The sequence below is a fragment of the Orbicella franksi genome, chromosome 4, assembly GCF_964199315.1.
Source record: "Orbicella franksi chromosome 4, jaOrbFran1.1, whole genome shotgun sequence".
In the NCBI taxonomy this organism is placed as follows: domain Eukaryota; kingdom Metazoa; phylum Cnidaria; class Anthozoa; order Scleractinia; family Merulinidae; genus Orbicella; species Orbicella franksi.
In genome coordinates this window covers 24941106-24957828 of record NC_138148.1, presented here as the reverse complement: position 1 = coordinate 24957828, position 16723 = coordinate 24941106, and the positions used below count along the sequence as shown (strand labels likewise).

Genomic DNA, 16723 nt, shown 5'->3' with positions numbered 1-16723 from the left:
ACAAGAATTATGTTCGACTGCAACCTACTTTCTTGTTTGTCCATTTATTTATCGTAGTCGGTGCACTTCTATTAAAGCGAATGTGCGTAAGTTTGGTAGCATCCAACAAAACGATAAGCAAGTGTACTGCCACTTATTTTTCCTTCGACATAACAAGAATATATGTAACTATCTATATAGGTAAAGAACGCATTTGGGATCGTGTTGTCGCACATTTTAGGTTCTATAAAACAAAACGTTATGGGGCATTTTGTGAAGCGATTGTTCCTTGGGGAAGTCTTGGGCCTTTATGTTGCTGTAAAGGTCATTCACGAGAGCTTGCTGAGTTCAAACATGCAAAGGTGTAAGCATTCTGGGTAATTCAGTACTAGGCAAGTCTTATGCATATGAAAGATAGCGAAGTCGTTGTCAAATGTTTTCTGACTTGCCAATGGCTGACTTGCTCTGACAAGTCGCGGTTTGTCTCTCTTGGGAGAGCGTATCAGCTTCAACTCGTTTCCATATGGTTTCCATGGTCATCCCGAATGCAGAGCTAATTATGAGCTTCAACGAAACCTTCTCAAAAATGTTGATGATTCGCTGGTGAGGTTGTGGTTTCAACTACGAGCTTTGTCGAGGGATTTTGAACGATTCTAAGAACCCGTGCACTTTCTCTATCTTCATATCAGGGGACAACCCGGTATAGCTCCAGGTTTGGTGATTCCGGTGTTGGTGTTTGCCGATTCTGTGGACTATCGCCTCTACATTTTATCCATGTTGTTTTGCCTTTCGACCCACTTGATCTGGCAAGATGACCTCCATGAAAACCAGTTACGGTTGATGTAACTTTCTCTAAACATTTTAATTTTGTTATTTTTAATTTATTTTGAAGATGGGTCTAGGGGGCATCCATAGACACTCTTCGAGAAGGGACTTATATAAAAATCGTTTGAAAATATCGGTTGACTAAAAAACAAGATACATCAGCTTATAGTAAAGTTTTAAAGATGCAACAATGACGACGAGGATGGCTACAGGCATCAATTTTGTTGCAATCTCTCGTTTTGATCCGCATACAGGTGTCTCCTCGCTCAGCCAGAGATGGATGGTACGACTGAATAAAACAGCTTCGCCTTCTTAACGTAGCTATGAATATGGAAGACCCCACACGCCATCGAGCTCTGTTACTCCAATTGTCTTGTTTGATACACGAGCCCAAGTCTCCAGATTTTAATCTTTCAATTTTTGTAAGCTTTCGACACGCTACCTGGCACAAGGGTATACAAAGAATTTTACGCCCCGCCGTTAACAAACTGACTACGCCGTTTTCGTCCAAAAACTATGTAATGTTCGAAACATAACTGTTTAGACAAGCCAAACAACGAGACGACGAGACTCTGGCTCACTTTCACATCCGTTTATGTCACCTAGCAAAAAGCCGCGAATTCAGTGATGTTGATATGGAAGTCAAAACTTCAGCTCGTGAAATAAAGCTGCCTATTTAGATCAACCCAGGAATTCTAAGAATAAAGAGTATGCTAATCGCACCTGTCGCTCACAAACACCCACTCTTGTAGTTGGCCGGATGGTGTAAGTGAAACAAAAAAAGGGTAACAAGCTCTCCATTCGCTTAAACCCAGCCCCTATCACGAGATTTCCATAAAGGGAACCCAAGTCTCTGCAGAGGAGGGAGGAGTGATACCCATTCGCCACATCTCCAATTTCAATTCCTATGATGGCCTGATTCCCTCAGAACAATAAGATCAGTAAAGCGAATTCGATGATGACGACGATAACCACGTGGAGGTTCCTCAACAAGAAGAACAACAGAAGCGACGTTATCCAGAATGCGAACGGCGGCGGCCTCACTATTTTATGGAAGGTAGTTCGATCTCTATTTGTTAATCCTGTAGTTTTGTCTTTGCTTGATTTCTTTGCCCAGGTTGCCTTTCATGTATCATTGTCAAAAAGAGCAAAAAGTAAATGCAAGTGTAAAGATTTCTGATTAAATTTAACTGATATGATTTCGTAACGACCTATTTGTTCTCCCGCTTTTTAGTTTCAATATTAATCGATGTTTGTTCAGTATGACTCCTGTCTAATGTTCCTTCTCTTGAAAACACTGAAACTGCGCTGTAAAAGCCCGAGTATTAATTCACTTATCATTAATTTCGAAAGTTTTAGAAAGTCTTTTCCCTTGTAGCAACAGTATCGTGTTAACAGCTTGGATTATTTTTTAAACGAAACAAATTCAAGGCATGTCAAGTAGGTCAATGAATACAATAAATAAATAAATAAACAAATAATAGGAATAGACGCTCTTCGTCCACTGTTTCCAGATCGAATTGGAATTTAGAAGAGTTGTTTTTTTGTGGAGGAAGGAAAACCGGAGAACCCGGAGCAAATCCTTCGGAGCAAGGCGAGAACCAACGACAAACTCAACCCACTTATGTTGCCGGGTTCAGGATTCGCACATCGGGCCACATTGGTGGAAGGCGAACGCTCTCACCACTGCGCCAACCCTGCTCCCCACAGTGATCCACAGATCCGTAGTGATTGACAGGGTTCACTTTTTTTCAGTTAATAAAGGATAACAGCAAGCAACTTTTTCCAGGTTTCGACTTCTTTTTGCCGCACTTGCTGACTATGCACGATAATTATAAGAATTAAACTAGTAATCTATCTATCTACTTGGTAAATTTGTCATGAACAACCTCATTTTAGTTTTTTATTTCACTACACACTGTGTTAAATTAAACTTTTACATGCTTTACACGATGATACCCTAACAGTTTACCACTACATAACATTTATAGCAACTTCGATGTAGTCCCGAGTGGTTGTGATCAGCCGAGCCTATCCGGAGAATTCTGACACTGTACGTCCGTTTATTGGCTTAGGTGGCCTGAAGTTGCCACACATGGGTTGCTTCTCGTGATTGCGGAGACCTCTCATAGCGTCCAACTAAAAGAAAACAGGAATCTGTTAACACTACAGCACAAGCTGCAGTGACTCAATAGGATACCACGAGGTTGTAAGGGGAATTGAAATTACACTTAGAATTAATACCTCACTCAGTCACAGACTGTAGATTACACCCTGCACTTTGCAATGTCATAAACTTACAATCCTTACCTTTTTGCCTAAGGAAAGTTTTTATATTGCAAAAGGGCCAGTCTTTTCTAAACCATTTGGGAATATCGATTTATTCAGCCTACGTTCACCTTTTACAGGCGCATGTCATTAAGACCAGGCAAAAACGTTTCCTATTGTATGTTAGCACTCATATTTGAAGTACTGTTTTGAAATAAAACATCGTTCACCTCTTTTTTATGAGCAGAAATTGCCTCCTCAAGCACAATCCAACTGACTGACTGGTAACAGGGAGGGGTGGTCAGAGATCCCTTGTACGAGTAAAAGGAACTCCCTGACAGATCTTTCAGTTGAGCCACCAAGTCGAACAAGGACAAACCATTCACCTGAAATTGTTGATCTGGAAGACAGTATTTTGGGATATAACTGTACTCACCAAGTCGTAGAGTCCGTTGCCAAGGACCTAAAACTGCTTACTATAAAATTGTTATTTGAAACAATGAAACCGACGTTGTTTTCACAATCAAGTGTTGTTTCCATGGCAGACCCGAGTTCAACTCCACGGCCATAGATTTAAATACCCTGCTGACCCCCTCTGACATATTCGTAATGTTCTACATCCTCTTTACAGTAGTTTTTTTTTCCTGAAACCCTGTTATGGGAAGGGATGAATTAAATACTCGAATTGAATTCTCGTTTCGTTTCAGACCTACAGTTTAGCAATGCAAACGAAAGAAAAAAACAAAAAATACATCACTGCCCTTCGACCCCAGTTACTCAAAGAGCAGATACATGTACCCTTTGGCTGTACATATTCTTTTTAAACCAGTTTGGTTTTCATTTTGCTTTCTTTCGGAATGTGCTAATGCCAGATAGAAATCAAATTTATTAGAGAGATTTTAATTTATGCTGCGACATATATCTGAGGACGTAAATCGTCGGGACTGACCCCTGTGAGGTTCGAATTTTGGTCAGCTTTGGTTCTTTTCGCAGTTCAGAGACTTTTTCGCTAACGTCGATAGACGAGAGGGTGCATTCCTCCAATATGAAACAATCAGAAAAAGAGAAAACGGGAACCTTTATGAGAGACACAAGCAAAGAAAAAACACTCATAGCAGTTCCTCGCACCTTCTCCAATCTAGCGTTCTATGTGATTTGTCTTTACAGATCATATGCTACAGATAGTCACTCGTAGTTAACAGTATTACATGCAAATAGTCGTTTAATACACGTCAAGGAATCCGATATTTTAAAAGTTCTAATTATGCAAAAGTCTGATTACTCTTTGGATGAGGGTTTTTGTTAGGCCTGGTTCACACTAGCGACATTACGACATAACGACATAAGAAGGGGTTTATGTCGTTATGTTGGCAGTGTGAACATCCTGACATAACGACATAAGGAAAAAGCTGATCTTTTCCTTAAGTCGCTATGTTTGTGTTGAAACAAGTGTGAACATCATCGACATAACAACATAACAAAGAACCAGTCAGAGCGGCGCAAAAACTGTAGATCCCAGTTCACCACCAGCACTATTTTCAAAATGGCTTCGACTGAGCAAGAATTGACTGTTGCCGAGTACAAAATATTGACCGCTCGGATAGATGAACAAACACCTGCCGAAGAGGTTTGCTGCTATCTTATATTGTATGACAAAAGTATCAGGGAATTTTCAAAAAGACGTGTCTCCTGCTCCATTTTTCACCTAGCCCTATGTCGTTATGTCGATGTTCACATTACCGATTTAAGACGTTTTCTTGTTATGTCGTTGTGTCGCTAGTGTGGACCAGGTTTTATACTTTTAAACTATAATAATTAACGATGTTGTCCTTACCCTTGTCCCTTATCCTCCGCATTGCCTTAGCCAGTCTGCGCAAAGAATAGTTGCTGTCATCATCATCATCATCTTCCTCCTTTATTCAAGAGACAAATAAAGCATCATTTCGCTTCTTAGAATTTCAACACTTAATACCTGTAGAATTTTTATTGCAGCTGGTTAGGGTCGCCCCGGCGTGTAGTATAAGGTTCAGTTCAAGATGAGACACGCCGTTAGTTTTCCCGGGTCGTTAAATATTCACCTACAAATCTCCAATAAAGAGATTCATTTTAGATTATGTAATCACGACCGTCACCAATGTATATACTATCCCACGTCACGATTACATCGCGCGTCCTCTTTGATGCAAAGCGACAGAAATCTATAACCAGAACACAAAAAACCGTTTAAAAATACCCAGAATTTGGAAACTCTTACAAAAAAGAGACAAGAAACCGCTAAACGTCTCAGTGTCTCTCATTCTTCACATTATGAAAAACGTGTCGTCGGATACTGTTAACTTACTGTAAGTAATAAGATAAATGTACTCTAAGTAGTAATTTATTGTAAGGGTGTTCTTTAGTTGTACTTAAACACAAGGAATTGTCAAATTTTTAAGTAGCTTGATGCCTCCATTTGTCACGTAAAATATTGAAGGTGACAGAAATTGTCACTTTTATATTATTAACAAGTAATAATAGGCATCTTGAGAGCAGATGGATCGAGTCTGGGTGCATAAGGCTGTCAACTGGACAGACCGTCCTTTACTCAGGCCATGACCATGCCAACGCTCCACAAACAGAGGGAGAAGGTTTTATGCTGATCCCACAAGCGGCCAAGTCACTCATAGGCTGGAATCCTGTATCGTCAAGAATCATCACGGCCAGATTCCACACAAGATCGGAAAAGCCACCTTCATCCAGTGTTACGCACCTACAAACGAAGCTGACGACGATGCAAAAGATGCCTTCTATGAGAGGTTACAGGTTGTCATAGATGAAGCAACCAAGAAAGATCTGCTACTGTTGTTTGGAGATCTTGACGCCAAGGTGGGGAGTGATAACACAAGTTTTGAGACAGTTATGGGAACACATGGTATCGGAGAAATGAATGAGAATGGAGAGCTGTTTGCTGACTTCTGTTCCTTTAACAAGCTAGTCATTGGAGGTAGTGCTTTCCCCCACAAGAAGGTACACAAGACAACGTGGGTTTCTCCCGACAACAAGACCGAGAACCCGATTGACCACATCTGCCTGTACACCATCAAAGTTCAGAAGGTCTTTGTTGAATGTCAGAGTAAAGGGAGGGGCAGATGTGGCTTCTAACCACCACCTTCTTGTGGGCATATGTCGACTGAAGCTCAAAAACTATCATACTAGCTCACAAAAGACAAGCCACAAATACAACATCGAGATGCTGAAGGATGAGAAAACAAAGAACTGGTTCAAGCTTACCTTGTCCAATAAGTACCAAGCACTCGCCAAGAAAGCGAGCAACATCCAGGAAAGTCTCCAAGAAAGCGAGCAACATCCAGGGAAGAGGAGAGCAATGCAGTAGTCAACCAAGTGTAACACAGAATGAAAAATGCTTGGAGGGAGACGTGCGAGGAAACGTTGGGAAGGAAGTCTAAACAGCATAAGGCCTATGTCAGCGCAGATACTCTGAAGAAGATAGAAGCTAGAAAGAAGGAGAAGGATGTGTTAAACCGTAGCAGAACAAGAGCCAAGAAAGCGGAAGCCCGGACCAGATACTCTAAAGTCAATAGAGAAGTTAAGCAAAGCATGAGAAAAGACCGAAGGAACTTCGTGGATGACCTTGCAAGACAGGCGGAGGAAGCAGCAGGTAAAGGGGATTTGAAAGATCATTATTCCATCACAAGAACACTGGCAGGTGTTAGAAAGAGCGCAGGCAGACCTGTTCGAGCCGAAAGTGGAGAGATGCTCACCGATCAAGAAGAGCAGAGAGGAAGGTAAGCAGAACACTTTAGGACGCTGCTCAATAGACCTCCGCCAAGCGAGATGCCTGATAGAGAACCAGCCGACGAACCTTTACAGGTCAATGGAAACAGGCCAGGTAAAGCAGAGATCAGGAGAGCCATCCAGCATTTGACAGCATTTGAAAAATGGCAAGGCAGCAGGACCCGATAACATACCACCAGAAGCCATCAAGGCAGATTAAAGGACCTCGACAGAGATGCTCTAGGAGCTGTTTGGGAAGATCTGGGAAACGAACGAACTACCGGACGACTGGAAAGAAGGCTACCTGATCAAACTACCAAAAAAGGGAGACTGAAACTGGGGAGGCATCACGCTGTTATCAACCGCCGGAAAAGTGCTGGACAGAATAATCCTGGAGAGACTGAAAGTAATAGTGGACAAACGACTGCGGGATGAGGAGGCTGGGTTTCGGAAGGAAAGGTCATGTACTGATCACATTGCCACCTTGAGGATCATCTTGGAGCAGTCGCTCGAGTGGAACTCTCCCGTTTACACGACCTTCGTCGACTTCGATAAGGCATTCGACAGTGTCGACAGGGACGTTTTGTGGAAACTATTACGTCACTACGGCATCCCTGAGAAGTACGTCACCCTTATACAGAAGACCTACGACAGCTACAGCTCCAGAGTCATCCACAATGGAGTCCTTTCAGAACTGATTGAGATGCTCACCGTAGTACGCCAGGGATGTTTGCTGTCGCCCTTTCTGTTCTTGCTGGTCATTGATTGGGTAATGAGACAGACAACAGAGAAACATCGCGATAGCATACGGTGGGCCCTCATGACTCGGCTAGAAGATTTAGACTTTGCTGACGATGTCGCTTTGCTCTCACACAATCATCAGGACATGCAATCCAAGCTAACACGGATGGGAATGATCTCAGCGAAGGCGAGTCTTAGGATCAGCAAATCGAAGACAAAGGGGATGAGGATTAACACCACAAATGCAGACAGGCTAGAACTGGATGGGGAAGAAATTGATGAAGTGGAAGAATTTGCCTACCTTGGCAGCAACATCAGCAAAGATGGCGGGTCTGACCGCGACATTCAACTGAGGAACGGGAAAGCGAGAACTGCTTTCATAATTCTGAGTCCCGTGTGGAAATCTAAAACGATATCCAAAAAGACGAAGCTACGGACATTAAACACCAACGTGAAATCCGTCCTCTTGCATGGGTCAGAGATATGGAGAGTAACAAAAGCAACCTCCAGCAAATTGCAGTCCTTTGTCAACAAATGCTTACAGTCCATCATAGGCATACACTGGCCTCAGGTTATAAGAAATGAAGATTTGTGAGAAAGAACTGAACAGGAACGAATCAACATCCAGATTAAAAGGCGCAAGTGGGGTTGGATTGGGTACACCGTAAGAAAACTGATCAGCAATATTACCAGGAATGCACTGAAGTGGAACCTCCAGGAAAAGAGAAATCAAGGTCGTCCTAGAAACAGCTAGAGGAGAACCGTGGACAATGAGGCGTCAAAGGCAAGCTACTCTTGGAAAGAGATTGAAAAGTTGGTCCAAAACAGAAGGACATAGCGGGCAGTTTCCATGGACCTATGCTCCACAGGGAGTGAAAGGGAATAAGCTGAGCTAATCAAATGATTTTTCTCCTGAAATTTGGAATAAATAAGCACTCGTAAATTTTTCAAAGGTTCGTGCAATTTTTCGTAGTCTTTAAAAATTTATTTGTGCTTAGTTGTTCCAAATTGCACTCGAAATCATTTAAGTGTCATTGTCAAAGAAAACCGGGCAGTGCCAAAAGATCGAGGTCGGCCGTTTACCTTCATCTTTTCACAGTATAAAAGCTATCCGAAAAGATTAACAATCATGACATTTGCCGAGGTAGGCATTCTGGTTTCTTCGAGATATCACCACATCATGATTTTGGTCTCTCAAGCGGTCGAAAATGGCCGAAATCTCGGGCAACTTTATGTGAGCCTAAAAGATAGTTCGTACAAATTCCAGAAACTCTTATTTTCATGCGATAATATTTGGCCCTTTATTAGTTGACTGAGATATATTTGGGGTCTTTCGCTTTAATTCGAGGGTTTTCACGAGGTGCCAAATATCGCCGCCGAATCGTTAATTAGCGCGACCCAAATTTCAGCCATTTTCAGCGAGTCATTTTTCAAAAGTGCGGCAATTTATTTCCACCAAAAAACAATTTTGTGAAAGTCTCTTACACTGCTATCAATACCCAGTTTTATAGTCAAAATTGGTATCTACAGACAAATCGGAGTAATTGGTCTCTTCAAGTCCAAAAAAAAAATCATTAGTCAGAAATATTCCCGCCAAATGTTTAGCGAAGAATATCACCTCATTCCGACTTTCTGCGACTGTTATTCATGATTTACTGAAAGATCTGCAAAAAATAGTTAGCTGGACGGCAGAAGAGAATATTTAAGCTGTGACATCGTTATTAACGTCAGTAAACATTTCAAACTCGCCAACTCCTTACCATTGTCTAGGCTACATTTTCCCGCGAAAATTCTATTTTTAACGTCACGCTGCATGGAAAAACAAAGTGTATCCTCAGTTCGATGGTGAGCGAACTTTTACCCTAAATTTAATTTTGGGACTTCTACAAACCCCTTGTTTACATCCATTTCTCGTTTTCGAAAGGCGTGACGCGTTACAGATCCAAAGGTAAGACGACAGGACTTCAAAATGTCGATCTTATCTAAAGGTTCCTCCTTGGTTTTGAAAACATAAACTGTTTTTTCGGATCAGAAAAATTGCCTAGCATTGCGGGTGGTGGGTCAGTTTTTCTTCAATTATTCGCGTGCAAACAAGAGGGTCGAGGAAAGATCGACGTCAGAGGTGGTGTCTTATTTGGCGCAGCCGAATGTAAACATCGAGGAATACAGATTACGACAAACCTTCGCTGCTATTTGGCCTACGAAATGATCACAAAGGACAGACGACTGGAATAAAAATCTCAATACATGAAATTGTTGTTAGGTCAGGATTGCCAGCGGAAATCTTTCTTGCCTTCATTGTTGTCGTTTGTATCGTCGTAGGTTTGTAAGCTTTTGTACACCGTCTTGTTTTCCGTTTCATTTCCTTCCTTTACTACCTCGTGCATGCAATTGACTCACGACCGCTTGCTATGAAGCTCGAGATAATATTTGGCTGTTTCAAAGGTGTCTTAAGGTGTCTCGAAAACTCAGACCTGGAAAACTCTTCTTAATTTAGCAGAATTAATCGAAGCATAAGGATCCCTAGTATGTAATTATACGAAACTGTCACGCAACGCACCTCGAGCCATCGCATTCAAATGGCTTTTAAGTGTAAATAGAGTATATTACATGCCCGTGCGTGGATACGAATTTTATCTTCGAGTGTTCAACTCGATATCTCGGGTCTGAGGTCGGAGGTCTGAGTTTTCGATCTCGCAAGCTGCCCAAGAAAATCCATAGAAACCAAATGACGAAAACAAAACAAAAAAACCCACCCAGCTGGTTTACATGTAAATGCCAAAAATAAAAACAACTTAATTTAAATGAAATTGAAATGTCGTCCAGGACAGCAGATTTTTCTTCCACCCCCTTGCAAACAGGGTATGGGTGGTGGTGAGATGGGGGTAGGAGTCCCTTCTCCGTTGCCACTATGCAATGGTACTTCTTCCCGGCCTCATAGTTCCACCTCCGCACCCTCCTTGATTGGGGCAGCGAGGATAAAAACACTACTGTCTGGACGAATATCGTTTCTTTTTTAACAATCCATTTCATTATTTCGTTTTATTTTTGACATTCAGATCAGTTGAACCATCTTGTTTCTGTAGATATTCTTGAGTTACCATCCCATTTCTCTTAACACGGATGGAACTACATTTTGTCCGGGTAAATGAAAATTTATTTCCCTCCGCAAGTTTTTTTTCACAAACCACCCCAAAGCTACCCTTAATCTTCAGAGCAACTCAGTTGCGTGCAAAATGTAATTCAATTCACTTTGAGATGGTTCACAAACATGCAATCTAATTATCAATACTAATTTTGGATGTAATTTCGTTGCATTGAGGGGGGGTTTGTGGTGATATTGACAAGAGCAACATTAAATTACTTTTGTTGAAAAAAAAAAACGTTTCAGAGCGGCAAACAACACGGTGTACTAACCTGCGACGTCAATTGCGTGCACGAGGTAATAAAGGAAGGAAATGAATCGGAAAACAAGACGGTGTACAAACCTGCGACGATACAAACGACAACAACGAAGGCAGGAAAAATTTCCGCTGGGAATCCTGACCTAGCAACGATTACACATACTGAGATGTTTACTGGTATTCCAGTCGTCTGTCCTTTATGATCCTCTCGTAGGTCGGATAGCAGCGAAGTTTTGTCGCAACCTGTATTTCCTCGTTGTTTACATTCGCCTGCGCCAAATAGACACCACCTCTGACGTCTTTCCTCGACCCTCTTGTTTGCACGCTAATAATTGACGAGAAACTGACCCGCCACCCGCAATGCTTGGCGCTTTTTCTGATCCGAAAGAAGAATTAATGTTTTCAAAACCAAGGAGGAACCTTTTAATAGGTAAGATCGACATTTCGAAGTCTAATCGTCTAATCTAATCGTCTTTGAATCTGTAATGCGTCACGCCTTTCGAAAACAAGAAATAGATGTAAACAAGGGGTTTGCAGAAGTCCCAAAATTAAATTTAGAGATGAAGTTTGCTCACTATTAACTCGCAGTTTGCTCTGTACAACAGCAAAAAAGACCATCGAACTCAACCTCGTTCCCAGGGAACGAGGTTGCATCGAACTGAGGATACACTTTGTTTTCCCATGCAGCGTGACGTTAAAAATAGAATTTTAGCCTAGACAATGGTAAGGAGTTGGCGAGTTAGAAATGTTTACGTACGTTAATAACGATGTCACAGCTTAAAAATTCTCTTCTGCAGTCCAGCTAACTATTTTTTTGCAGATCTTTCATAAATCATGAATAACAATCGCAGAAAGTCGGAATAAGGTGATATTCTTCGCTAAATATTTGGCGGGAATATTTCTAACTAATGACTTTTTTTGGACTTTGCGAGACCGATTACTCCGATTTGCCTGTGGATGCCAGTTTTACCTAAACTGGATATTGATAACAGTGCAAGAGACTATCACAAAATTGTTTTTCTGTGGAAATAAATTGCCGCACTTTTGAAAAATGACTCGCTGAAAATGGCTAAAATTTGAGTCACGCTCAAATTATGATTCGGCGGCTTAAAGTTGCCCGAAATTTCGGCCATTTTCGACCGCTTGAGAGGCCAAAATCATGATGTGGCGATATCTCGAAGAAACCCGAACGCCTACCTCGGCAAATGTCATGGTTGTTAATCTTTTCGGATAGCTTTTATACTGTGAAAAGATGAAGATAAGCGGCCGACCTCGATCTTTTGGTACTGTCCGGTTTTCTCTGACAATGACACTAAATTGCCTGTACAAAATATGCGTGAATCAGTTTATCAAGTTGTTACAAAAGCGTAATTGCATGTTAAAAATCCGTTGTTTTCTTACTACGAGTCGACCACCATTCTAGCACTTTCTGTTTTATGGTTTCTGTTTTCCCATAAGCCTACGATTTCATTAATATGTCTTATATTACCTTGGTTTCACCAGTCGTATTTTTCCTTAATTTATTGATCTGTTTCATTCAAGAAAAGATAGTCTGGTGGTCTGTACCAAGTCAAAACTGTGATATCCTCATGGTACCCAAAATTCTTTGTTGCATTCTTTTCTTATTTTCCGTTTTTTTATTTTGCTGAACTGTTTATAATAACCTTATAATAACCTTAATATTTGTCATACCTGAAGGAATACACCAATAACGGACAGGCCATCGGTTTTATCAGCAGCGGTAGCAAAATCGCGGTACTTTGTGTTATAAGTCACCAAGTGAAGCTACAAAAGAGAGAAAAGAGATAATGAAGAAATACGGATTAGTTAATACCCTTATTGTTTTATTAAAAACTATGTCGTATATGTACAACAACGCAAAAATAATGGACACTACATGGCCGCGCGGAGATACTAAATTTCTCTTCGAGTGTTAAAGTGAGCGCAGCGAACTAGTGAAATATTTTTGAACGCGAGAAGAGAAATTTCGTGTTTCCAAGTGGCCATGTAATGTTCTATTTATTATATAAACATCAATGAAATTAAAAAAACCATTTCACTTTCGCTGCGAAAGGCGCCATTTGGTATGTAAGGATAGCAACGGCGATCTTTTCATATGTGAAGATAACATGCCATTTTCACGTGTGAAAATATCAATTTTTCGCGCGAAAGTTCAACTGGTATTTCACTGGTTTTTATATAATAAAAGACGCTATCAAACATCAAACAACTTGAATACTAAAATAGATTAAGAAATTGGAAAGTTTTCTTCCAGTACAATCGACTGATAGCTTACCGAGAAAATTTCACATTATTCAAACTATATTATACTTAGTGTCTTATTCATATAGTTGTTTTCATACCAACTGTCAAGAAATATGACTCCTAGGCAGAGACATTCTAGTGTACAATTACATCGCGTACCTCTCCGGAATATGCGTCGCCGTCCACAGTGTGCTCAGATCCTTCGTCGTCTTTACAACCAAAATGAAAATGAAACTGTTGCAGTTTGTACTTGCTATTTCCTAAAGGACCCCCGCTAAGTCGACATGTTCCTTTGGTCTTGTCGATATTCAATGTTGGAGCATGTCCATTGTTGACGATCTTTCCACTGACATATCCGGAGTTGTCACAAGTAAGCTTCAAACCTTTGCCGTTCGGGGCCTTTATTAACGAGCTGGTTTCAATATTTATGGGAGACTGGGCACTCTTGTCACAGTTTTGTGATACTTTTCCCCAGTCCACTGGACCGTAGCCTGTAAAAAAATATTCAACCTGGTTGATTAAATGATTTCCTCTTATTATTACGCAATAGGTTATCAGCAATTGATGAATAACTAAGCTAATCATTGCCTTTAATATCTTGCTCTTTGTTTCACGCAGTGTATCCTCACTGTATCTTCACTGTTCTTAGCACGATAACGAATACTTCAAAATGATCCTTTTCTCGCCCCTTTGTTTACAATGAGGGCCATTCAGATACATTATTCATCCCTGAGAGGCCAGCGGCAAATAGGCACTGGTCATAAATGCAGTGACACTGTTTCAATTAACTCTGGCGAAGGCAACAGAAAGTGTGTTGAAAACTAAGTATTTCTGAGATCATACCACTTTTTTAGATCAGTTTCACAGATAGTTTTTAAGTTAATACTTATACCTGTTTTATCTGTTTTACCGTACTTCCACTTCGCTCCTGAGAAGAGGGAAGAAAAAAAACATTTTTCTTTGTTTTGTTTTGTTTTTTTTTGCGGGGGGGGGGGGGGGCAGCAGGGATTACGGCGATTAGAATGTACTTATGACCATATTGCGCGTGCTTCGGCGGGCATATGACTAGGTAGTGCTATAAATGTAGCCAGAAGCAGAGGTTATATGCTTCTGATGTAGCTCAAGATGTGTTTGCCATAGCACACAAACAAACGAAGACAGTTGGTTACAAGAACCATCACATCTCACGTCACAGTTCCATTTACTTTCAACGACAGAATGTGGGGTTAAAATTCAGATCCGTAAACCTGGGTGGTACTGAGGACGTCGTTGACACCCTTTTTTATTACCCAACCCAGGGTACCAGAGGTTTCTTCTCGCGCGGCGGACGGAAATACTTCGATTCGCTTCACGAGCGGCAAAGCCGCGAGAAAAAACCTCTAAACGAGAATAGGCCAGCGGGACCAATACCTTTGTCAGCATCGTTGCCAGACAAACACGTGCACGAAATCCATCGATGCTTCAATTCCTTTATGTCGCATTCAATTAGGGCATTTGGAAGGCAAATAACAATTGCAATCGGACTTTTTGGGTAATGGCTGTAGTCCAAATTATGTAGCTCAACACGGAGTCCAGGAATTAGTTGAAATGACAACGATTTCCCCCGAATTCGGTTGGCAGAACCGCAAAAACGTCTTTGCTGCCAATAAAAAATCGCAATTCTATCCCTTTGCTCGGCGCCTAAGTTGTCAACACCGTCGAACGTTTTGAGAACTTTTGTCATGGCTTTGTCATCTTTCACAAAACTTTCAGCGCGCGAACGAACATCAACCTCAACATCCGCCATCTCGATCATCACGTCACCAACGACAAGCACATTATTCCCGACATTTCACAGGCTCTCTCTTTCTCTATTCTTAGAAGCCAATCACCGTGTCTGTTACATTAGAAAACCCTTGCGAGGTTGTTAGGAGCCAATCACCTTTCTAGTCCAGATTTTGGGCTAGATAGATTTAACCCTTTCAATACCAAACTTTCGCCAAAACATGTCGTTTTTAACCGTTTAGTCGGGGTTTTTGGCTGCCATGACGCTAAATAAGCGTAAATTTTAGTAAGAAAGCTTTTTTTACCAAAAGGAAAGACTTTTCGAGGATTAGGTACAAAATTTAACAGTATTTTAATTCCGGGCATGCGCATAAGCCAAAATTTGCCATTAACTGTTCTCGATTTTATTTGTTGCCCCTTTTCTTTCTTTTTTTCTCGGCCGTTTTACTCTGGCTACCTTTTTCGTTGCATGTTCTTTCTGGCTGCCGTGAAAAGTTGGATGTTAATTACGGGCGAAGCCTAGAAATGGACCTTGATCAATCATAGGCGTAGTGGACCATTTTACCACCGTTTTTGCACCAAAACTGCTAACGTTGTTTTTCGATTTGCGACGTCGGACCTGACCATTGTAAGCAAAGGCCTAGCCTAGTACTGCTATCTGCTTATCAAGAATATCTGATGACATTTAAATTGATGACGTTACAAGTGGTATACAGAGCACGACCATTAATTACGTATATATGCAGAATTGGGGCTCAAAGGGTTAAACCGGGTTGTCATTAGCGTGGCGCTTATTAAAGAAATCACGCTCTCATCCCGAGGTCTTTCGCTCGTTTCACAATAGAGACATGATCGACACCGGAAACCGCGCAAGAAAAACTTCTGACACCCAGGGTATTATTACCCATGACAATCGAGAGATATATTGTCACAAATTTAGATACCTTAAATTCTCTATTAAGCCCCCCCTCCCCTCACAAATAAGCCCCTCTCTCTAATAAGGCCCCCTTTTTCCGAGGAAGAAAGTTATTAAGCCCTCCCTCTCTTTGAAGCCCCCCTCCCCTCCCCCCTTGCCCCACACAATCAAGTTAATAAATGATAAACTGCATTTGCAATGTAATCATGACTGTAACGCTTCATACGGACTGATCCAGTATTGTCTAGTCACGTGCTGAAAGTTCGAATTTGTTTTTGATCTTCGGTTGCATGACCTCCAACTTCATGTGCTTGAACTTTTCCATTTTGCGTTCTAGTTCTTTAAGGAGATTTGATACCATCCTCTGGCTGGAATTAAATACACCCCCTCTCAAATAAGCCCCCCTCTCTCATAAGCCCCCCTCAAAAGTGCCTAAAATAAATAAGCCCCCTTAATAGAGGATTTTTAAATCTAGACCAGCCTAGTCGACAGCGTTGATCGAAGTACGTGTATTCGATTACAGGGTCCATAAGCCTGTGACATGGTTCCATATCGAATCAAAATTCGTCTGTTCAACTCAGCAAAATAGTGAGGCTGTAAAGAGAAAAGTTGTTTTCGCTAGATTTGCAGACCACAGCCAAGAAGTTCAATGGCTACATGTAAAATGAATGTGGAATGTAGAGAGCCATTTATACTTCCAATTTTTTGATATTTTATACCGCCTTCGTAATTTCTAGTTTTGCATGATTTCTTTATCACGTTGCAAAAAAGAATTCAAAAACTTTCT

At 41.2% G+C, this 16723-nt stretch overlaps 1 protein-coding gene across 1 annotated transcript; it reads right to left on the bottom strand.

The window, feature by feature from the left end:
* Positions 1-2579: 2579 nt before the first annotated feature.
* Positions 2580-13893, bottom strand: LOC145485077 (carbonic anhydrase 2-like). Its single transcript, XM_081463724.1, has 5 exons — positions 13416-13893; positions 12684-12776; positions 4907-4985; positions 3303-3472; positions 2580-2943 (listed from the first exon to the last, which is right to left on the bottom strand). Exons 1-5 carry the CDS (start codon positions 13839-13841, stop codon positions 2836-2838), a joined length of 876 nt encoding a protein of 291 aa, XP_081319850.1. The 5' UTR covers positions 13842-13893; the 3' UTR covers positions 2580-2835.
* Between the last annotated feature and the right edge of the window lie 2830 nt (positions 13894-16723).